Source organism: Lynx rufus, unplaced genomic scaffold (assembly GCF_022079265.1).
Source record: "Lynx rufus isolate CCGP_SWC_20201006 ecotype Redwood Valley unplaced genomic scaffold, mLynRuf1.p SCAF_2, whole genome shotgun sequence".
Lineage (NCBI taxonomy): Eukaryota > Metazoa > Chordata > Mammalia > Carnivora > Felidae > Lynx > Lynx rufus.
In genome coordinates, this window is record NW_025814834.1 from 178,381,626 (window position 1) to 178,404,167 (window position 22,542).

Consider the following 22,542-nt stretch of genomic DNA (forward strand, 5'->3'; position numbering starts at 1 on the left):
AAGAATGACGAGCAACACACAGTGTGCTGGCTGGAAAGACCCTTCTCTCTTTGTGGTTGGGCAGGAAATGATGCTCTCACCTTCATCTTTGGTCCCAAGCCCCAGGCCTCTGTGTCCAGGGTCCTCCTGGGTAGCTCCTCAGCGATGACCCATGACCCCCATGACCCCACGAGATCTGAACCAAACTCCCTCCCAACATGCTCCGCACCACCCGGATTCCCTCCATCGTCCCACCTGGGCATCATTCATCATTCTAGATCGTCTTAACAGGCACATACACACACGCACACACACACACGCACACGTGCGTGTGCTTCTGAATCAGTCAATCTATCAGTGGCCCTGATAGATTTCTCTGTCAGCCTCTGTAAACCAAAGTCCCTGTGTACCTTACAGGTGATTCTTGGACTCATTTAAATTCCAGGGTCCCTGATGTAGGGACAGTCTCTAACTTACTTCCCACGCCAGGGGCCCCCAGGACACCCTCAGAGCGAGGTGGTGACTCAGCCCCTTCCCTGTGGACTCACTGCCCCAGGAGTGGCTTGTGTAACCTAGGCCAGCACGCCAAGCCTATCAGCTTCAATCTCAGGTAGATAATCTGTCAACCACAATCTGGGATGGAAGGAAAGTTCATATGCCTTGGGCACATCTAATTTGTCCTTGTCATCAACCCTTGCCTGACCTTGGTGACTTCCTGGGGCAGGGCAGAATACGGAAAAGAAGGATCCGGCTGCCACCTTTTGCACAGGGGAAGACTCCTGCTCCGATCTCCAGGAAAGCAAGGTCGAGTGGGCAGTATCCCGACTCCCAGGCAGGAACAGAAAGGCAGGGGACAAGGGGCTTGGTCCAACCTTTTCTGGCCTCTTGAAGGGCTCAAAGTTTGTGGTGGAGGTGTTAGGACTTTCTGCTGGATTCGTTAAGATCCTGAGAGGGTGTGGAAAGAGGAGGAGGGGAGGGAAGGAGGAGGAGCCTCAGGGGCGGTCTCTGCACCTAGATGTTCCTGACCTGCGGGAGCTGGAGTGTCTCCGTGGAGAAGTGGATGCCGCATGGGGCTCCTGCCTCCCCCGGGATCCTAGCTACAGGGAGCCTCTGGGGACTCTGGGCCTGAGGAGCTGGGAGGCATCCCACAGAGAGGATCGTCATGGCGTGTAAGAAGTGGTGCTCCAGCCGTCAGACCAAGTGGGCCCTCGTCGGCAGTGCCAGTGTGGTTCTGGTTTTCGCCTTTGGGATGGTCCTGAGCTTCGTGCTGCAGCAACGCACCCGGCCAGGTAGGGGCCTCCCTGTCGTGCCACCTGCTTGGCTTCCCCGTCGCCCACTCTGACAGCCTCCTCTCCCATCCCACGTCCCCCACTGAGACTCTGTCCCCAGCAGAAGGCCCCATCAACTTTCCCCTCCTCCTCCACCAGGCTCCCGTTGCCCACCCGGCCCAGACCTCCCTCCTGGGCCCCTGAATGGGCCTTCTCGTTTGAAGATGATGTGGGCATCCCAGACTCAGAAGACAGAGCTCACTTCGTATTCCCCCCATGCCCATTTCCCCTTCCCTTCCCGCGGAAACTGGGGGGCAGCCTCCACTCCCGCTTCTGCCTCGTGTCTGTAGCCACAGCACCTGGCTTCTACCCTGCGCCCCCTCAACCCTCCCTGCCCACCGGGCACCCCGGCCTCTGGGGTCCTTGACCCCTGCCTCGGCTTGCCTGCAGACGGCCTCTGTCTTCAGCCTGCTCTCTCCAGCCAGCGCTCACTCTGCAGCCCGTGAGATCTTGCTAAATACAACCTCCCTCGCTGCCCTCAGCACACAGCCAACCCCTTTGCTGGCGTTCATGGCCGTTTACAACCTGATCACAATGCCCCTTTCCAATGCTGCCCACACCATGTCCCCACCGCCATCTGTACCAAGCCAGTGGTTATTCCTCTAGGTGACCACCCTCTTTCCTCGGGCCCAGCCTTTGCTTATACTGTTCTCTCTGTCAGGAACAACCCAGTCCCCCTTTCCTATCCCATTTGCACCCAACCTCAAGGCCCCCTTAAAATTTCCCTCCTCTGTGAACGTCCTGACTGCCTAGGCTGCTTTGGGGTCTCCTTGTGCCCAGGAGCCCACACATTTCTCTCGCGCACAGCACTGATGGCCCCGAGACCCCCTGTCTCGCTGTCAGATGGAGAGCTGGACACACCCTGAGAGCCCAGGGAGGGTCAGTGGGATGAACGGACAGGAGTCTTGGGCAGAGGCGAGAACCGATGCTAACGGACCCCTTGGGCTTCATGCCAGGCTGTGAGCAGGAAGCTGCCTGCCGCCCGGACGCAGACATGCTGGACTACCTTCAGAGCCTCGGCCAGATCAGCCAACGAGATGGCCTGCTGGTCACCTGGTACCACGCTGCCAACAGCCAGAAGGAGATGGGGGCTGCCCTAAGCAGTAAGTCTGGCTGCCAGGACTGGGGCAGGCCAGGGTGGGGGTGGAGGAGGTGGGGGGAGAGCAGAGGTGGGGATGAGACAGCACCACCTACGAGGCGGCATTGTGGTGAGAACCAGATGTGTGATTCCAAAGTCATCATGTCCTGCCCTCCGTCCCAGCTGCCCCCTCCACCACCTGCCAGCTGACAGCTGTCCCTGCCTAGCCTGTGGAAGCCAGAAGATATGTGAGTTTGAGGCCCATTGCTATCAAAAAGAAGCTGTGAAAACCTGAGCGAATTGTGTGATGCCCCTGAGTCTCCAGTTCAGACTGATTATGGCAACGAGTCAGCGGCCCTGGGGTAGCAGACAAGCGATCCGGCCCCACTATAGCAGGACTTTGGCCAAGAAGAAAGTCAATAACTCCAACCAGGCAGTGCCCAATAGCAAGCAGCAGGGAGAGGTACCCCTTAGCATAGCTTCGGGGGTCCGGAGAGAACCCCAGGCCCAGTTTTCTCCCGGAGGGTCCTGCCAGAGCCCCGGAGTAGGCTTCTAGGAGAAGGGTGGTGCCACAGCTGGGGTGGGGACCGAGTGGGACCCAGGGGCAAGGTTAGGCTGGTGAAATCATCTTGGACATGACTTCCATGTGGAGAGGAGGGGCCGGAGCCAAGATCTGGGAGGCAGACGGAACCAGGTTCAAGTCTTACCTTGGCCCCCTGCTGGCAGAGTGATTTGGGACAGGTGACGTCACCTGTCCGCAGTTCACTTTTTCCCTCTGCAGAATACGGATTGGTAGAATTTCCGTCTCATTTGTCATCCGAACCAGGGCACTTCCGATAGCGAAAGAAATCATTACCGAAAATTATGCGGAGACAACATGGGGCACCTGGGTGGCACAGCCAGTTAAGCGTCTGACTCTTGATCTCAGCTCAGGTCCCGATTTCACGGTTTGTGAGTCTGAGCCCCACATCAGGCTCTGCACTCATGGCACGGAGCCGCTTGGGGTTCCGTCTCTCCTTCTCTCTGCCTCTCCCCCCACTTGTGCACACACACTCTCTCTCTCTCTCTCTCTCTCTCCCTCTCTCTCTCTCAAAATAAATAATAAAAATAAGCAAAAACGAAAAAGAAAATTGTGCAGGGAGAACAGAAATACACCCGACTATCTCAGGCAAAGGGGGAGGTACGGTCACTCTAGTTCCGTGAGCTCCTCCACGTGAATAATGATTAACACTCGGTGAATGCCTAACCAAGGCTATCTCCATTAAATAATAATTCTTGTGAGTGAGGAAAAGGAGGCCCAGAGAAGTCCAGTAACCTGCCAGAGTTAACAGACTGCAAACAGGAGCGCTGGGACCAGTAGGCCGCAATCTGGGTCCAGAGCCTGCCCGCTCGGCCGGGGGGCTGTCCTGCCTGGCTGTGCTGTGTAGAGCCTCCTGGCACGTGGGGTGGAATGAGGGGAGGCCTCGGGAGCTTCCTGTCCCCTCAGGACACAGCCCTCCCTCCCTCCTCACTTGTCCCTTCCTCATACCCCGCCCGAACACGGCGGCCCCCCAGATTCAGCATCTCGAGGGCAAGACAAGACAGAAGGCTTTTTTGAGGAAGAAGCTGGGTCTAGGTGGCAATCCCAAGGAGGCAGGTTAGGTCCAGAATGTACTTTCTGCCGGTCTTCAGTCCAATTCACTGAGTGTGCGGCTGGGCCCTTGCTCTGGGTCGATCTCCAGGGGAAGGTTGAGAAATGAGTAAGATGTGACCTTGTCTCCAACGGGCTCACAGCGCCTTAAGGGAGGCAGCATCAGAAGGTCACCAGGGCTCAGAGATGGCTTTTGATGCACCCTGCCTCCCCGAGACTGGCACCGGCCCCCACTGGATGGGGAAGGAGACAGCTACGCATCCATTCTCATGAGCTACCCTCTTACCTGCACCCCCACCCGGTTCTGGCCTGGCTTCTCTGGGCCTCACCGGGGCCCAAGCCTTTTGGACCCCTCTCTCTGCGTCTTTTTTAAAAAAATTTTTAATGCTTATTTTTGAGAGAGAGACAGAGCGTGAGCGGGGGAGAGGCAGAGAGAGGGGAAGACACAGGATCTGAAGCAGGCTCCAGGCTCTGAGCTGGGCTCACAAACCACAAGATCATGACCTGAGCTGAAGTAGGACATTTAACCGACTGAGCCACCCAGGCGCCCCCCTGCCCCGCCCCCCTCTCTGCATCTTAACCAAAAGTTAAGATGAGAAAGAAATTTGTGCTCATCAAAATGAAGGCCGCCTTCATAAAGCCCTTTACAGTGTAACAACGTGCTTTAACACCTATGTCCTATTTTCATGGCCTGGGGAGGCTCATCCTCACCTTGCCAACAGGGAGTCCCACACTCTAGAAGTAGGATCTATAACAGGATGAAATGCGATGATGTGAAATGCCCAGCTGGCTGCCAGGGACAGCCTGGCACTCACCTTCCTTCACCTCCTGGAAATCCAGGCACCTAGATTCTAGAGAAATCTGCAAAAATCCTGACTTTGGCCAAGCTGTTTCTTTAACCTTTCTGGACCTGGGTTTATCGATCTTGACTTTTCTATCATTAATTCACTCCGTTTTTCATCATTCAACAACCATTTGCGAAGCTCTTTGTTGTTGTTGTTTTTTGTTTTTTTTTTGTTTTTTTGGGTTTTTTTTGTTTTTTTTTGTTTTTGAGGCCTGATACCAACTAGGCACCAGAAATTCAAGTGATGTTCAATTCAGACCTGGACCCTGCTCCCTGGTGCCTACAATCAGGAAGGTTGATGCTAAGTGAGCAATTACATGGGGCCAAGCACTCAAAAAAGTAGCACAGAAGCAGGTGACTAAGTCAGACTGGGCATGGGGTTCAGGCACGGCCTCCCTGAGGAAGCGATATTTTAAGCCAACACTAACACATGAGCAGAAGGTGGCCTAGTAAAGCTGCAGAGGAAAGAGTGTTGCCAAGGCAACAACCATGAGCAAGAGCCCAGAGATGGGAGCACACAACAAATTCGAGCCTTAGCACTACTCAAAGTGTGGTCCATGGACCAAGGGCATGGGCATGGCTAGGGAGCTGGTTAGGTATGCAGTATCTCAGTCCCACCCCTGATCCCACTGCTCAGAACTTGAATTTTTTTAAATATATTTTTTAAATGTTTATTTCTTTAGTCTGAGAGACAGAGAGCACACGCACAGAGGAGGGGCAGAGAGAGAATCTCAAGCAGGCTCCACGCTGTCAGTGAAGAGCCCCATGTGGGGCTCGATCTCACATACTACGGGACCATGATCTGAGCTGAAATCAAGAGTCAGATGCCTAACTGACTGAGCCACCCAGGCTCCCCCAGAACTTGAATTTTAAGAGTGCCTGCGTGATTTGTGTGCACGTTAATGTTGCAGAAGCTGGAGGGGCTGGAACCTAGAGATCAGGGAGAGGAGGACTCAAGGTGAGCTTGGAAATTTTGTCAGGGCCTAAGCCTGGCCATGCAGGACCACAAGGGCTATGGTAAGGAGTTTGGATTTGATCCTAAGGGCAATGGGTGGGGCTGTTGTTTGGTTGTTTTTTATAGGAAGTGACGTGATCAGGTACATACACGTTTAGAACACTCACTCTGGTTGCTGTGTGTAGAGAATGCACTTCAAGGGGAGCCAGGCTAGAGGTGAGAGGTCAGGAGGTTGTGAGTGCAAACCAGGAGAAAGGGCTCCTGCAAGTGTCTGTTATGCTGCAGAGCTGAACGTGACCCCTCCCTCCCTCCACTGCACACCCCAAATGCCGAGTGACCCTGGCAGGGTCTTCCCGGTCTGCTTCCGTTGGGAAGGCCTTAACTCTCTCCTAGGTTGAACTCTGGAGGACAGGGTTTTAAAAATTGAAATTGAAAACTGAAAAGAACAATGCTCCGTGCTGTTAAGGGTGCAAGGAGATGGGCAAGCTTACATACCTCAGGTGGGAATATGAATCAGAACAACTTTTCTAGACAGTGATGTGATAATATGGACTTAGTTTTTTTTAATGTTGACTTATTTACTTTTTAAATTTTTTTTAATGTTTTTATTTTTGAGACAGAGCATGAGCATGAGCAGGGGAGGGGCAGAGAGGGGGGGGACACAGAATCCGAAGCAGGCTCCAGGCTCTGAGCTGTCAGCACAGAGCCCGACGCGGGGCTCGAACTCATGGACTGTGAGATCATGACCTGAGCTGAAGTCGGACGCTTATCTGACTGAGCCACCCAGGTGCCCCTACTTATGTACTTTTTGAGAGACAGAGAGAGAGAGAGCATGAGTAGGGGAGGGGCAGAGAGAGAAAGGGAGAGAGAAAATCCCAAGCACCAACAGCATAGAGCCTGATGCGGGGTTCAATGCCACAAACCACGAGATCATGACCTGAGCCAAAATCAAAAGTTGGATGCTTAACCAACTGAGCCACCCAGACACCCCAATAATTTACACTTTAAAAATGACCCTTCATGGCCCTACCTCAAGTTCCACAAGTAGGGATTAGAAATAATTCAAAAGTCAGGATAAAAATATGCACCATTTGTTAGTAGCAAAGAATTAAAAACTACCAAAATGTCTCAGGAATAAGAGGTGGTTAACTAAATCGTGGTGAGCACCCACAACCAGAGTTTTTGTAGCCATTTTTCTTTTTTAATAAGACATAGAAGGTTGTGAAGATGCCATAATACTGAAAGAAAAAGATCAAGAATTACAAATGTAGTGTGGTCTCAATTGTATAAAGACCATATGTAGGCAAAAATGGAAGAAAATACATCCGAACGTGAACTATGATGGAAATGTGGATGAATTTTTTTCTTCCTGCTTTTCTGTATTTTCCAAATGTTCTTTGATAAACGCATGATGCTTTGGTGATGGGGAAAAAAAAATTTTTTTAAAGGAACTGATCGAGTTGTGCCTCTTGCCCAGGCAACGCCATGGTCCTGGAGGCAGACGTCACCGTAGAAGGACTCAACACGGTCAATGAGACAGGAGTCCCCGTCATGGCGCACCCCCCAGCCATCTACAGCGACAACACCCTCCAGCAGTGGCTGGAGGCTGTGCTGGCTTCTTCACAGAAGGGTGAGGACTCTCTCAGCCCCTCCCCAGCTCTCGGGTCCTCCCCTGGCTCCTTGTCTGAGCTTTCCGGCCCTAGTGGCCCAGAGAATTCCAGGTGAGGTGGGGGGTGGCAAAGTGCCAAACACGTTCAGGTTGTTCCCTCCTGAATCCTCCAAATTGGGTATAGCCTTTCAGAGCCCAACTCTGCCCTTCCCTCCCAGGTCCCTTTGCCAATTGCCATCTGAATCTAGGCATCAAGGCATCCCCCTCACACCTCCCCCCACGTCCTTCACCCCTTCACCACATGCCGTCCCCAAACTCAGCCGCTCTAGTCTTCCCTCCACCGCAGCCACCAGGCACATCTGAGTGAGATTTCCAAAATGCCCATTTTGTCATGCCACTCCCCTCTTTAGCCCTGCATGGCTCCCCACTGTCCTCGGGCAAAGTGTCATCTCCTTGGCCTGGCTTTCCACACCCCTCTCCCAGTTCCCAGCCTCGCCCCTGCAGTTCTCTTCATCGCCGGCCCCTGGCTGCCTGAGTGGACAGGCCTGTGTTCACAGGGGCCCTTCATCTACCTTGATTGCCCTCCTCTACTCAAACACCCCTCCCTGCAGGCTAAGTGACTCCCCGCACAGGCTCAGGTGGCTCAGGACCCTCCAAGCCTGCCCTTTCCAAGAACCATGGTCTCTTTTCATCAGATGCTTGACAACCCCTACACCAGCCCAAGTCCAAGCCTCTGTTTCCTCCCCCTCTCCCCCAGGGGCGGGGGCAGAAGCTCATTCCCCGGAGGCAGGTCCTTCCTCTGGGTTAGCTCTGCCTGTTTGAAAGCCCTCTTTTCACCCAGCTGGAATCTGGTGCCTGGCTTCTCTCCTCCTCCCGCTCCCAGCCCCAAACACACACACACACACACACACACACACACACACACACACCCCATACCTGCTCTCGCTGCTCCAGGAAGTCAAGTCTGCCGGTTCCTTCTGCCCTGAGCGCGAGAGGCCATTTCCCCAAGTTCTTGGCCCCCTCCCCACAGGCATCAAACTGGATTTCAAGAGCCTCAAGGCTGTGGGCCCCTCCCTGGCCCTCCTGCGGCGGCTCACAGAGGACGGGAGAGTCCGAAGACCTGTGTGGATCAATGCCGACATCCTGAGGGGCCCCAATGTGCCCATCTCAATCGAGGTCAATGCCACACAGTGAGTGTTCACCTCTCTGCCCCAGCTGCATCCAGCCCGCTTCCTTCAACATCTGGCACAGAAAGTGCTCAGGGCACATTTACTGAGTTTACCTCCAGACACACCCTGTCATCTGACCTCTGAGCCTTTGCACGTGCTGTTCTCTCTGCCTTTTCCCCCATTCCCTGATGAAGCTAGGCCCCGTCATGACCTCCTCCAAAAACGACCCTGACATCCCAGGCTGCTGAGAACCTTCCTCCACACTTCCCTCCTAACACAGCCCTGATTTCATTGGGCTGTCACTACCGATGACAGGGTTACAGCCCCTACTACACTGTGGACTCCTGGAGGGCAGACAGGGCCCAGTCCTCTCTGTATCCCCAGTGACCAAGGCAGGGCTTGGCCTGCTAGAAAAAAGTCTAAAAGTGCTAACTCCTTCCCCAGCCCCCCTGAAATCCCGGCACTGCCACCAGCAGCCGTCACACAGCCCAGATGCCTAGTGCTCCACAGTTTATAGTGAAGGGCCACACAAAAGAAGAGAGTGTGTCCGATTTGACCTTTACATAGCAACACCACGTTAGGAGTATCTCCCCCCATTTTGCAGAAGAGAAAGCTGACCAGTAATCAAGACTCAATTTGTTGAATGTTTATTATGTGCCCAGCCCCTGTTTCAAAAGGCACTTGAGTTATCAAGAGAATGAGGTAGGTGCTATTATTTTCATTTTATTAACAGAAGAACAATCTCGTTGGAGTTACGCGACGGGCCTAACTCTAATGATTGCAAAGCAAAGATTCAAAGCCAGGCCTTTCTGATTCTAACATCCATCTGTCCAGCCAGCCAACAATCCATCCATCCAGTGTTTATTGTGATTCTCAAACTGAGATGCATTTGGAAAGCAGCAGTTGGGACAATGCAGTCAGTGGCCCCAAGATAAATATGGCTCATCTTCTTGGAGTGTCGATTTCACTCACTAGTTTAGGGAGGAGAGGGTCATGTTATTTCTCTATTAAAATTTCTATCAGGGCAAAGTTTAAATGAAATTTAAAAATAAAATCTGAAGCTTCAGAGACTTACAGCTGGCAGAGTCCAAATTCCCACATCGGGGGGCCCTGGCTTGTCTCCCCGGTCCAGATGGGGACGCTTCAGAGGCCCTGCCCTCCCAAAAGGGACGCCATCTTTGAGAATCAAAGAGGTTGAGTGAGCTGCCCAAGGTTACAGAGTCAGGACCTGAACCTGGAACCTAGAACCCCTGACTCCAAAGTCCGTGCCTTATTTATAGGACCTAAATAAGTCACTTATGTTCTTCAGGACTCTGCTTCTGTCCTTATATTCTATATTCACCGGGCCTTGTCACTTCCTAGCACGGTGACGGGATCCCAGGAGATGGGGAAGGGGACAGCAAGGCTCTCAAAGACCAGTGTCTCTGATTTCTCTGCAGGTTTCTGGCCTTGGTCCAGGAGAACTATCCTGAGGCCACCCTGTCTCCGGGTTGGACCACCCTCTATGTGCCCCTGTTCCCGAACAGAACATACACCAGAGCCATGGTGGAAAAGATGCAGGGACTGGTGGGAGCACTGCCACAGAAGGTCACCTTCCCCGTGCGGGCTGTCATGGTGCGGGCTGCCTGGCCCCACTTCAGCTGGCTGCTGGGCCAATCTCAGAGGTGAAAACTCCCAGGCCCCTGCCTTAGCCCCTGACCCACCAAACCCACGCCCAGGCATTGATGCTTCTAGACACTTAAACACATTTGTCTAATACCCGCTGGTGCTCACATCTTCTCCTACGGCCCTGGTTTTGCTTGTATACCTCTGGTGACAGGCTGCTCACTACCATTTGAGGCAGCCAGTCCACTGGTGGATAACATCTACCTAATGAAGTCTTCTGCCCATGGGAGCCAGCTGTGCCCTGCACAGCCTGCACCTGCAACTTCTGCCCAGGATGGTCCTGCAGGAATTGAGGGACCCCCATCTGCACTCCTGCAGTCTGCTCCCACCTTCCTCAGCCACTTCCCACAGGAGTCTCAAGGCTGTCTCCTTCCCCCTCCACACCTAATTTCTCCCCCACGGCCCTGTATCCACCCCTTTCTGTCCTTGTCCCTTCCCTAAGACAGGACCAGAAATACACATTCCCAGTGAGGAGGCAGGGCGGGCCATCCCCTCCGTCCTTCTCAGTCTCTGCTTTTGCTCTCCATTAGTGAAGCCCTGTGGCTCCTTCTGCCCCTGAGGAGGAGGTAGTTCTCAGGGAGAAGGGGCTGGTGGGAAGCTGGAGGCCAGATGCTCTATTCCTGCCTAGCTAGGGTCCTGTTCTGAGCACAGGAGTGGGGTTGAGGACCTTGCTGGGCCCAGGCAGGTGCTGAGCTGGCTCTCTGGGCCCCAGGTACAGCCTGACGCTGTGGCAGGGCGCCTCGGACCCCGTGTCAGTGGACGATCTCCTCTATGTCCGAGACAACAGTGCCTCTCACCAAGTCTACTATGACCTCTTCGAGCCTGTCCTGTCGCAGTTCAAGCAGCTGGCCGGTAGGGAAGGGTGTGGGCGGGCAGGAAGGGGCGGGGGGTGGGGTGGGCCTGGATTCTGCACAGAGCAGCATTTGGTGGACACTGGAGCAGAGCTGGAGGGGCGAGGCATCGGAAGAGGAAAATTCTGGGTCTAACGGGGTCAAGGAATCCTTTTAAGCACCTATCGTGTGCCAGACCTCGGTATGGTATGCTGGGCAAGCCTCATATCCAGGAAGCTGTGATTCTGTTTTACGGATAGCGAAACTGAGGTTCAGAGCAGTTAAGTAATCTACACAGTCATTTGCTTGTACATAGCACAGCTTAGATTGGAACCCAGCAAATTCCAAACCCCATGTACTTTTCCCTTACAGCATAGTTCCTCAGAGACTGACCCCTTCACTGTACCCACTAATCAGTGGCCCAGATGCTACCGGTTCCCTTGTCCAGACCCCTCATTCCCTTGACCCTGAACCTAGGAGAGCCTGCAGTTAAACCATCCCAAAGGGAACCCATCGGGTTCTCAACATTCCTGCACAGGCGCCATCTAGGGGAGGGGAGGGGGAATTCCAGCTTGGGGCTCCATCAGGTTCCCACCCCAGCAACTCTGCTCGTTGCCTGTGGGACCTTGGGTAAGTCTCTTATAATCTCCAGTGGACTCCACTGGAGCAAGCAAGCCTGGAGGGTTGCTGTGAGGCTTAGAATGCGCGTAGACACAGTGCACAGAAGGCACTCCGTGAATGGTGGCCGCTTCACCTTGGCAATTTGGGGTCCCACAGCGAATGCCACGCGGAAGCGAATTTACTACACGGGAGGCAGCCTGATCCCTCTTCTCCAGCCCCCTGGGGGAGACGGTCTGAGCGTGGAGTGGCTGGTTCCTGACATCCAGGGCAACGGGAGAACAGCAATGGTTAGCCTCCCAGGTAAGGTCTGTCTTTAGCCCTCGTGCTCCCAGATAAACTGTGGGGGGTTCCTGTGCTTGGGGTAGGAACCTAGGGTCTCTGTTACCGTGGCAACGGGCTGGATGCCGCGGTGGGGGAGTACAGGGCTATCAAGAGCACGGGACTCCTAGCCTTCAGTGCCCTTGAGCCCTGACCTATATCTGCTGCAGGAGAGGCAGGCACAGGCCCCAGGGCTCAAAGGCCAAGAGCTGAGCTAGCAGCTGATCACGTCATCCTTATGAGCCCCGGGCACATTTATAAAGCAACCCTTCCACCCGGAGCCTGGACCAATCAACAGATCTCAGCAGATGGGGCACCAGCTTCTCCTTTACCACCCCTTTCACAAGGGCCTCTGACACCCCACAACCCCAACTCCTGACACCGTTGTCTGCACTGCCTCTTCCAGACAGAGAAGGCATGATCCTGCTGAACGTTAGCCTCCAGGAGCCTGCGGCCAAGGAGCCGGTGCCCATCGTACGTGCCCCGGGAGGCCCCGCCCTGACACTGGAGTCCTGCCTGCTGCAGCTCGCTGGGCGTCCTGGACACTGGGGTGTCCATCTGCACGTAGCAGAGCCCTCAGCCCTCCGGCCAGCCCTGGCCATGCTGGCCCATCTCTCCACACTCGGCCACCTGCCTCGGCCTGTGTGGATCGGGGCCACAGTCTCCCATGGCAGTTTTGCAGTCCCTGGCCACCTGGACGGCCAGGAGTTGCTTACGGCTGTGGCTGAGATCTTCCCCCATGTGACAGTGGCACCGGGTTGGCCCGTGGAGGCGCTGGGCAGTGGCTACAGGGAACAGCTGCTTGAAGATATGCTGGAGCTGTGCCGGGCTCTCTGGCAGCCTGTGTCCTTCCAGCTGCACGCAGGACTGCTGGGCCAGAACACGGCTGGAGTCGTGGCCAGGCTGCTGGCCGCCTCCCCCAGGGCCACTGTCACGGTGGAGCAGAGCCCTCTGGGGGGCAACTACGCATCCGTGAGGGCAGCGCTGCTGGCGGCCAGGGCTATGGACAAGACCCGAATCTACTACAGGCTGCCCCAGAGCTACCGTGAAGACTTGCTGGCGGACGTTGGCAGGAACTGAGCGCCCAGTGGTGCTGGGCAGGTGGACCCCTGGGTGAAGGCTTCCCCCGGGGCGGGGAGGGGGCAGGAAGGAATAAATGCCCCTGCCTTCCTCAATGCACTGCACGTGTGTCCCGTCCCCGGGGACCGGATGGAGTGGGCGTGGGCAGGAGGTGGCCACCGAGGGTTGCCTAGAGGGTCTGGAGGCTGGGGGCCAGATCGCTCCGGTTGTCCAAGAGGAACTGCTCACAAGCCTTGACGGTGGTGTAGAACTCAGAAGAGAGACCAGCCACGTTGGTGGTCACGTAGTTGAGAAAGCCCGGGGTAGCCTGGTTGTAGTAGGACACCTGCAGGACAGGAAGCCACACTCAGGGAGGCTGGGCGGGGGGCCGGGGGGAGCCAGGTGGGCATGAGGCGGGCAGGGAAGGCAGAAAACGCAAGCCAGCACCCCTGGGCCGCAGAAGGTGACACACTGTGACTTCCTCCAGCAGGCTTCCCTGACCTCTGTTGTGGGGACTGACAAACAGGACACTGTCATCATGTGCCTCCTCTGGCAGATGAAGGAGGTTCCGGAGGACAGGGACTGGGTGTCCAGAGCCCAGCGTGGATAAACGGTGATACTCCAGGGTCGTAGAAACAAGTTAGAAATAAGCCCAGGGATCGTGCTGAGATGCTCCTCAGGTTAAGGGTGTTAAGTTAGTGAACACCAGCCTACTCCCTGCCGGGGTGAGTCTTGGGGTCCTAAGGCAGCGGTGCCTCAAGGATGGGGAGCTGCAGTACCCCCTGCCCTCGCTCGCTCTCAGCCTCCTCACCCGCATTTTCAATTAGCACTGGCTGCCCTGCTGAGTTTTATGGGCCCTGAGAGCCGTATAAAGCCTTCCCAGACGAGAGAGGTATATAAGTAAATAAATAATGAGCTGAACTTTAGATCAGAACCCAGGCCTCTGCCCTCAGCATCCAGAGCTTTCTCCGAGACCCTGGAGTCTTGTCTCTGCACAGATTAGATCTTAATGAAGGCTTGTTTTCAGCCCCTGACACTCTTAGGCTGCCCCAAGCTGGAAGAAAGCCTGCTGGGGGGTGGGGGGGCAGGTGGGGCCCAGGTATGGGACTGACTGAGCCTGCAGCACTGAGCTCTGGACACGCATGTGGCTTTGGGGGCACTGTTGGGGGGAGGGGGGACACCGGGCCTCACCTTGGTCAGCTGGTCCCCCTCTCGCCAGAAGCAGAAGCCTGAGCAGAGGGTCTCCCCGCGCCTGTATGCTGGTGTCTCGGGGTGCGTGGGCAGTGTAACGGACCTCAGCGCGATGACATAGGGGTCCCTGGAGCCGACAAAGGGCAGAGAGGGGCACACAAGGAGGTGAAGGCCTGCTCTTCCCAGCTCAGGCTCCAGAGCCCCCTCCACTCAGACATTCTCACCAGAGTCTAAGGCCCATAAACTCTTAAAGGCCCGAGGCCTGGCTCTGGACCAGGCTAGAGAGAGGAGGCACCTGTGGGTCAGCAGCCCTGAATCTGCCAGGAGCCAGCCTGGCTTTACTGTACATCTTCTGGAAACGCTCCTCCACTGCAGCCACTCGAAGGAGTCACATACTTTGGGATTTCATGCTTCATTCTTCTGTGCTTGTCTCTAGCAGAAGTGATGCCGACTATCCTGACGCAGGGGGCAGGCAGCCTTCCCACTTTTCAGCCAACGTGGCGCCCTCAGGGGGTGAGGCCAAGGAGGTGGCCACATGAGCAAGGGCCTGTCCATGACCGGGGCGAGGCAGCCTCACCACTCCAGGGACACAGGCCACCCTGCCTTAGAGCACAAGTGGCCAGAGGGGAGATGTGTCCCCTCGTCCTCCACTCTACCCACAGCAAGGCCACGGCAGCCCAGAAAAGCCAAGTGGTGCCTGAAGTCCGCAGTGGGCAGAAAGCAGAGCTCTGAGGCTAAGCTGACACCCCCTCCCGGGCGGGGGGTTAACGAGCCCTGCCCGCCTCCTACCTCAGCAGGCGGACACCCACCCGTTGTCGCACGGCTTCCGCCGAGAGGCCAGGATCACAAAGTCCTGGGGCTTGGCGTCACCGCCAAGGGCAGGGCTGATGACATGGTAGATGGCATCATCCTCATCCACCTGCTGCACTAGCTCCACGCTCCTGTAGGGAGGCCCAGAGATCAGGGTTCAAGGGAGTCACACTGGCCCAGGCTTTCCCATGCCACACCTTCTTGAGCAGATGTCTGGGGGACTTTACCACCTACATTGCTCAGCAGGGACCACAGGAGGGCAGAAAGGCCAGGCCAAGCTGCACATGAACACACACACACACACACACACACACACACACACACAGGAGCTCACATAGATGCATCCTCAGCCAAATGCACACGCATACAGACATGGGAACAAAGACATGCACACCTGTGAGCGTACACACATGCACAGACACACAGATACCCACCAATGCACACACACACCACGGTGTCTGTACATGTCTGCAGGTGCACACACCCGCACCGATGTGGGACAGTTTAGTGGTTGTGAGCTCCTGCCATGTGTCAGGCATTGCTCTAAGAGCTTTCCATGCACTGTGTCCTTGAATCCACAGCGGCCCATGCAGGAGGTGCTCTCAGTATCCCTACACATGAGGGGCTGACTCAGAAAATAACCTGCCCACAGCCACAAAGCAATTCAGGCTGAGATGTGCTCATACTGGCAGGTGCCAGAGTTCCGCCCCTTGGGCCCGGGCATGCTGCACATATGTGTCCAGGTACACACGCAGAGGCTTACACCAACACACGTGCACACACACAAGGACAACCACACAGAAACACACACGACCATGTCCAAACCCGCCACTCTCTGCCCTGCTCTCTCACTCACCTTCAGAGGCCGTCTCATGAACAGGATGCTATCGGTGGGGTGGGAGGAAGCAGCTAGGGGTTCCCTTTCGCCTTGGGACACTCTCCCCACCAATCCCACCAAGGGTCAAGATCTGACCTGGCCTTCAAGGCCCACGCCAGCCTGCCTCCTCCAAGAAGTCTTCCTATCGTAAGCCCAACACCCCCAACATCCACCACCAAATCACCTCCCGGCTTTGTAGAATGTCACTGCCAACAGGCCTGGGGTCACCTAGACCAAGGCTTTTTTTTTTTTTTTTTTTTTTTTAAACAACAGCCTTTTTTGCACCAAAACCTTAAACAGAAAGCCTGTGTAGAAAGAGCCACAAGTAGGCCCACGCTGGTGAGTTAGATGGGAGTAGAAAGGGGAAGGCAATTGGTCAAAAATCAATTTGCCAAACCTACAGACCCTCCCTATGGCGATGCTCAGGAATACAGGCTCCTCATAAGCAGCCAATTGGAGAAATGATCAAAGAACTCCCCAAAGTAAGGTGTTGGCACAACAGAAAATGACTTTAAAGGGATTTGAAAAAATACCAGTTTCAACTTTAACATTCTCATATTAAACACTGAAATTTTGGCTATTTTCCTAAGAACAGATTTCTCTTCCTTGGTTAAATTCAGGAAGAAAATATTCGCCTGAAGAATCAGTAAATTCAGGGAACAAATGTATTCACAGGAATAACATTTATATTCAGTAACTCACTACATTCAAAAATAACATATGCATGCACATATCCATAAGAAGAGCTGGCAAACTGGGTGAATTCATCAAATCGGCCATTCCTTTAGTTACCCTGAGTCTGGGAAGGGGCCCACCTGCCCCCTCAGCGTTCTACCCCCCACCCCAAGTGGTCCCTGAGCCTTCTTTGGGGACACAGGACCCCACAGAACATGGTTTGAAAATCACTGATCTATCCAGAGTGCAGGTGCATGACCCACACTTCAAGTACCCATTTTAAGAAGAGGGAAACTGAGACCTAGAAAGGAAGTGACTTGCCTGAGGTCACACAGCCAGTTGGGCCAGAAATAGGATTTAAACCCAGGCCTCCAACTCCAATTCCAGGCTCAGTCCCTTCCCTGAGGGCTCAGAACGCCCTTGACTCTGACACCCACCGAACACATGTCTGTAATTCCCGCCCGCCCGCCCCGACGACGCCCAGTAGGGGCCAAGCATAATGGGGGATGGCTCAACAGAAGGACACCCCTGAAGGCCCACCTTCCCAACAGGCCTGAGAAAAGCACCCTGCCCCACTGGCGCCTTGGCCCTCACCGGTAGTGCTTGTCCCACTCGGGCCTCCGAAGCAGGTCTGAGAGCAGCAGGAAGGCCTGGATTGTTTCCACCTGCACCAGCATCTCCATGTGGAAGGAGAGGAACTTGTCGTCCTCCAGGGTGTACAGGCGGACCTGCATGGGACAGAGGGCGGCCTCGTTCCTGCACCACCTCCCCAGCCTATGCTGGGGGCGGGGGGGGGGGCGGTGGGGGCTGACTCTGATGCTGGAGGCCAGGGCTAGAAGCTCAAGGCTGCCACTGATTTGCTGTGTGACTGTAAAAAAGTGACTCAACCTCTCTGAACCTCAGTCCCATCCCCATGAAAATGGGCTGTTGATAGAATTCAGGACAGGTAGACAGGAGGGTATCCTACGAAACAATGACTGAGGCAACAATGGAGTAGATCCTTAGAGTCAGGCGCCCACTGAACCCCCTAATGTCACAGGTGGGGAAGTGACTCTCCTGAGCAAAGCTCATGTTTTCCCTCAACCCATGCTTGTCCGCTGTCCCCATCCCTACAGGAAAGAAGGAGCAGAGAGAGGGAGGAAGCAGCAGGGCAGAGAGCGGCAGAGATGAGAGGTTGGGGGCAAGATCGTAGGCAGGCAGCAGAGGAAGATTTGTGGGTTCTCCACTCCAGGTCCTGTGGGAGCAGCGGTGTTTCTATAACTGGGTTGGTTTCACGGTCTCATCCAAATCCTTTTAAGAAATCCCCTTATGACATGAGTGCTTTGAGGGAATTTCTATTGCTTGCGATCAGTCGCCTCTGCTGGGTGGATGGGATCGGCTACCTGGTTGATCTCCGAGGACAGCACCCAGTTGTCCTTGGTCACAAGCATCTTCAGGGAGGAGACGTTGTTGTAGCTCAGGTACACCTGGACAGAGCACATAGAGAAGCCTCACGCTCTCCCCTTGAGGGGCTCTGTGCTGAGGCCGTGCTGGACTGGGGGAAAGCACATCGAACTCTGAAGGCGGGTGGGTGCCGGGCCCTGGGCTTCGGGACAGGAGGCCCAGCCTTGGGCAGACTCACTGTGTGACCGTCTTCTCAGGGCCTCAGCTCCCTCAGCCAAACAGAGGGACAGGGGAAAGCCCTTTGCTAACTGTACCAGTCCTGAGGCACGACATAATATCCTGTCCCCTTCTGGACCACTTCCAAACCCACTCTGATGAGAAGGGAGAGTCAGGGTCCCCCCGCCCCCACCATGGGCCTGAGAACTGTCCAATCAGAGCAGGAAGTCTTACCTGGTTGCTAGGGTCCCAGGGGACAGAGATGGGCATTTCTGTCTGTTTACAGGACACAATGTACTTCCTGGGAGAGGGAAAAAGACAACCATGGTCCCTCGGGAGCCCATGTCTTCCGGAAGACTTCACTCCCTGTGCTCAGCCCAGCAGGCTGGGAGGGACTCCTATCTGGCCAGGCAGACTAGCGAGCGGGGCAACAGAAAAGAGCAGCTGGGACCATCCAGACTTGGTCACAAGTGGAGCTGGACCGGGCAGCGGGGAAGGGTGCCGGGTGCAGGCTCGGTGCCCCCACCCTTACTGAGCAGTCGGCTCTGCCTAAAGCAACTTCACCCTTGCGCCTCTGTGTCCTCCTCTGTACAGGGGACTGGGAGTCACATCTGCCTTACAGGGTCGCCATGAGGACACTGGTAGGTGCTCCACAGATGCACCCCTTTCCCATTAACGCAGATGGTGAACCCCAGTACATTTCCAGCACTTTCAGGTCGGTAAAGTGCTCTGACAGCACAGTCATTCACACCTGGCCGTGCATCTTGAGCAACTGTATCTCCTCTCAGGACCTTCCTTTTTAATGTTTATTTATTTATTTTGAGAGAAAGAGAGAGTGAGAGCAAGTGGGGGAGAGGCGGAGAGAGAGGGAGAGAGAGAGATTCCCAAGCTGGGTCCGCACTGTCAGTGCAGAGCACAATGCGGGGCTTGAACTCATGAACCGTGAGATGGTGACCTGAGCTGAAATCAAGAGTCAGACACTTAACTGAGCCACCCAGGTGCCCCAGAACCTTTCTTTCTTCGTCTGCCCGACAGGCATCAGAATCAAAGGAAGGAACACAGGATTCAGAATTGGCCAGACCCGGCCAGGTTCAAGTTCTCACTCTGCCCATCATTCCTATCTGTGTGCCCATGGCCACCTAACCCCTCTGTCCTCAGTGTCCTCGCCTGTACAATGGACCAGGAAGACCGCAGTGCAGTGAGGCTGCGTGGATATAAAGGGCCCAGCCCAGTGCCCAGCACAGGGGCGGCACTGAAGAAATGCGAGTCGCCCGGGGCCTGGGGAACAGGAGGACGGCCCTGAACCCGTGTCCCCTCCCTCCACCCAACCCACTCTTGCCTGTCCAGTCGGATCTTCTTCCTGGCACTAGCCTCTCGGTACCGCCGCTCGCCATCCTGGGGAGAGACGCAGGGACGGACTACAATGCGGGCAACACAACCGGCTCGCAACCTCCTCCCCGCTCCCCTTACCCTCTGCCCCCCCATGGGCCCAAGGAGGTCCTTCAGCCCTAAAATGGAGTTCAGGTCTCACCGGGGCAGCCAGAGTCAAGGCAACCTGGACAGCAAAGTGCCAAGTCTCTGAGCTCCAGCTCAGTCTGAGCTCAGAGGGTCTCAGGCTCTGAGCGACTTTGGGAACACCACCTGCCCTCGCTGGACCTCGATTTCCTCCTCTGCACCAGGGGATCCCCAAGGGCACTCACAATGCTAGGAAGAAGCCACGTTTACCGAGCACTTGCTGCTACCAGGCCTCTTCTAAAGCACTTCCCAGGCAAAATTTCAAATAAGCCTCACAACAGCTCTCTGAAGTTGGGACTCATGTTATCCCCATTTCACAGAGGAGGAAACTGAGACACAGAAAGGTTGGTGGCTTGCCCAAGGCGGCAGGGGTAAGAAGCGGGGCCAAGAACAGAACCCTGATGGCCTGACCCGGAGCCCACCCTCTCACCCACTGCCTCTAATGTCCCCTCACTCGTGAGCATTAAATGGCACGGTCCCTCATGTGCCGGTTCCTCCCCTCCCCCACCCTACCACTGTCAACTGCCCAGTGCCCAGCTGCGGAGTGGGGGGTTTTTACAGCCAGTGCTCAGCCCTGTGAGGCCGGCGGGCAGGGTGGGGGGCCTTCCCAGCGAGAGGGAGTGCTCCTCCAAGGTCACCCCAGGCCTCCCAGAAGCAAGCCGGGGACTGGCCCACAGGAGGCACAAGATCGCATTTTTTTTTTTTAATTTTTTTTTTTCAGCGTTTATTTATTTTTGGGACAGAGAGAGACAGAGCATGAACGGGGGAGGAGCAGAGAGAGAGGGAGACACAGAATCAGAAACAGGCTCCAGGCTCTGAGCCATCAGCCCAGAGCCTGACGCGGGGCTCGAACTCCCGGACCGCGAGATCGTGACCTGGCTGAAGTCGGACGCCTAACCGACTGCGCCACCCAGGCGCCCCACAAGATCGCATTTTTTAAGAGACAGCCTTTGAACCCAAGCCCCTGACTCTTGTCCCTGTACTTCTTGCTCTCCTGTCCCCTCCTCATAATGGTCACCATTTACGGAGTGCCTACAGGGCTCAGCCAGGCACAGGGTCAGTGTCCCTCAGCTCCCCCCCAACATCCCTGTGAGGCAGGGGTGTAGATACACCCACTTTACTGGCAGGGACCAGAAACTTGCAGAGGGCACCCAGTAGAACACGGAAGAGGAGAGTTTCAACCCACCTCTGCCCCCAAAGCCCGTGCTTTTCCAACCCTGCAGGCTCACGAATGCCTGTCAACACCTAACCATGAGCTAGGCCAAGGTGCCTGCCTTGCACAAGGGCATCTCCAGGGGCCACAAGGCACTCAGAGCTGGCTGTGCCCCAGCAGAGGGGCAGGGCTGAGCCCATCACTCCCGCACCACCCCCACTCTTGGGCAGAGAGGGAGGGGAGCTGGTGGCGGGGCAGGGTGCCACTCACCCCGGGCTGGGGCCGAATCCAGGGCAGAGTCCGAGGCTGGTCGTCCGCGTCTAGGACCACGAAGGTCATGAAGGCGCTGTTGATGTGCCGCCGTTGGGTCTCAGCACCCTGGCGGTAAGCCTCTACGCACACGCCCACCTCCATGCTGAGAGAGAGGGAGGGCTGTTTCCATGCTGGACAGACTTTCCTGAGCCCACGTCCCCTCCCCAACACACACGTGCGCATACGCACACATGCACCCACACACATGTGCACGCACACCTGTCCACGCCCCCACACCCCCTCACTTAGGAGGCTCTATGATCCCAGAATGTGGTCATTATGCAGAGGGGGAACCGAGGCCCAGAATAGGGCAATCATTGGGCCAAGGTCACACAGCAGTCTGGAAGAGAAGCTGGACTGGAAACGGGGCCTCGCAGCTCCTGGTTCAGGGTTTTTTCCCCTGCACAGCCACAGGATGCGTGCTGGTCAGACTGTGAACAATGACAATGACAGTAGTAATAATCCCTCACTGAACATTCTCTCTGGCACGCCACCAGTAACGCCTCATGGAACCCTCACAGCTAGAATGTAGTTGTGGTGAGCTCCATTTTACAGACAAAAGAACTGAAGCTCAGTGACGGTGAGAAACTTGCCTAAAGTCCAGCCTTTACAGCCAGTAAGGAGCAAGCCAAACTCGAACCCCGGGAGCCTGGCATCCTCACTTTTAACAACTACACGATGATCTTTGAAATCACCAACAAAGACAGATATTTAAAGTAAGCTTTCTTGGAGGTAGCAGGATTCATTCCAAATTAAGGGCTCTGGGACCTAATTGTTGTTTTAGGGAAAAGGTAGGAATGGATTTGACAAATGAGAGAAGACTGGCCCTGTGATCTGAGCATGCACAGCATGGCAGGCCCAGAGGCAGGGGCTGGGAAGAGAGACAGAGACAGAGAGCATAGGATGCGATCCCGAGACAGCAGGAGGCACAGGGCTGGGGCATCCAGAGGAGGGAACAGCAGAGCCGAAACGCGGTCATGGTGAAGGGGCCCAGCAGCCGGGCAGGGTTTAGACCTCACAGGCCTCGTCTACAAGGGGAAGCGTCCCTGGCAGCTTTGCAATTGGGCCCCTTCTTGGGTCAGGAAGAACCCTCAGCCCCCGGGGGGCCCCGGTCCCTCCCCTTACCTATGCTTGAAGGCGTTGTTGACGATGGCCTTGAGCACCAGGCGGTCCCCAACCTGGGAGGGGCCCCGGAAGTGGAACATCTCAATGGTCTTCAGCGTAGGGTGGGCTCGGCACAGCCGGCTGGGGCAGGGAGACAGGACAAAAGCCCCCCCCCCCCCCGGTGCTTCAGCCACGGGCTTGGGCCAGACTCTCCCCCTGCC

General features: G+C 55.6%; 2 protein-coding genes across 2 annotated transcripts in view; one reads left to right on the plus strand and one right to left on the minus strand.

Moving 5' to 3' along the window:
- Positions 1–1,141: 1,141 nt before the first annotated feature.
- Positions 1,142–13,106, plus strand: FAM151A (family with sequence similarity 151 member A). The gene is made up of 8 exons (XM_047085129.1): positions 1,142–1,268; positions 2,264–2,410; positions 7,292–7,444; positions 8,454–8,613; positions 10,032–10,256; positions 10,970–11,109; positions 11,865–12,008; positions 12,433–13,106. The coding sequence occupies exons 1-8, from the start codon at positions 1,142–1,144 to the stop codon at positions 13,104–13,106; spliced, it is 1,770 nt and encodes a 589-aa protein (XP_046941085.1).
- The window catches only part of ACOT11 (acyl-CoA thioesterase 11), a 152,016-nt gene continuing 138,710 nt past the window's right edge, over positions 9,237–22,542 (minus strand). The window contains exons 9-17 of the mRNA XM_047082351.1: positions 22,343–22,462; positions 21,176–21,320; positions 19,577–19,632; positions 18,472–18,538; positions 18,021–18,104; positions 17,233–17,366; positions 15,086–15,217; positions 14,277–14,403; positions 9,237–13,431 (exon numbers count right to left, since the gene is read on the minus strand). Coding sequence (XP_046938307.1) covers positions 13,276–13,431; positions 14,277–14,403; positions 15,086–15,217; positions 17,233–17,366; positions 18,021–18,104; positions 18,472–18,538; positions 19,577–19,632; positions 21,176–21,320; positions 22,343–22,462 — 1,021 coding nt within the window. The 3' untranslated portion in view covers positions 9,237–13,275. The remainder of the gene's footprint in view (positions 13,432–14,276; positions 14,404–15,085; positions 15,218–17,232; positions 17,367–18,020; positions 18,105–18,471; positions 18,539–19,576; positions 19,633–21,175; positions 21,321–22,342; positions 22,463–22,542) is intronic.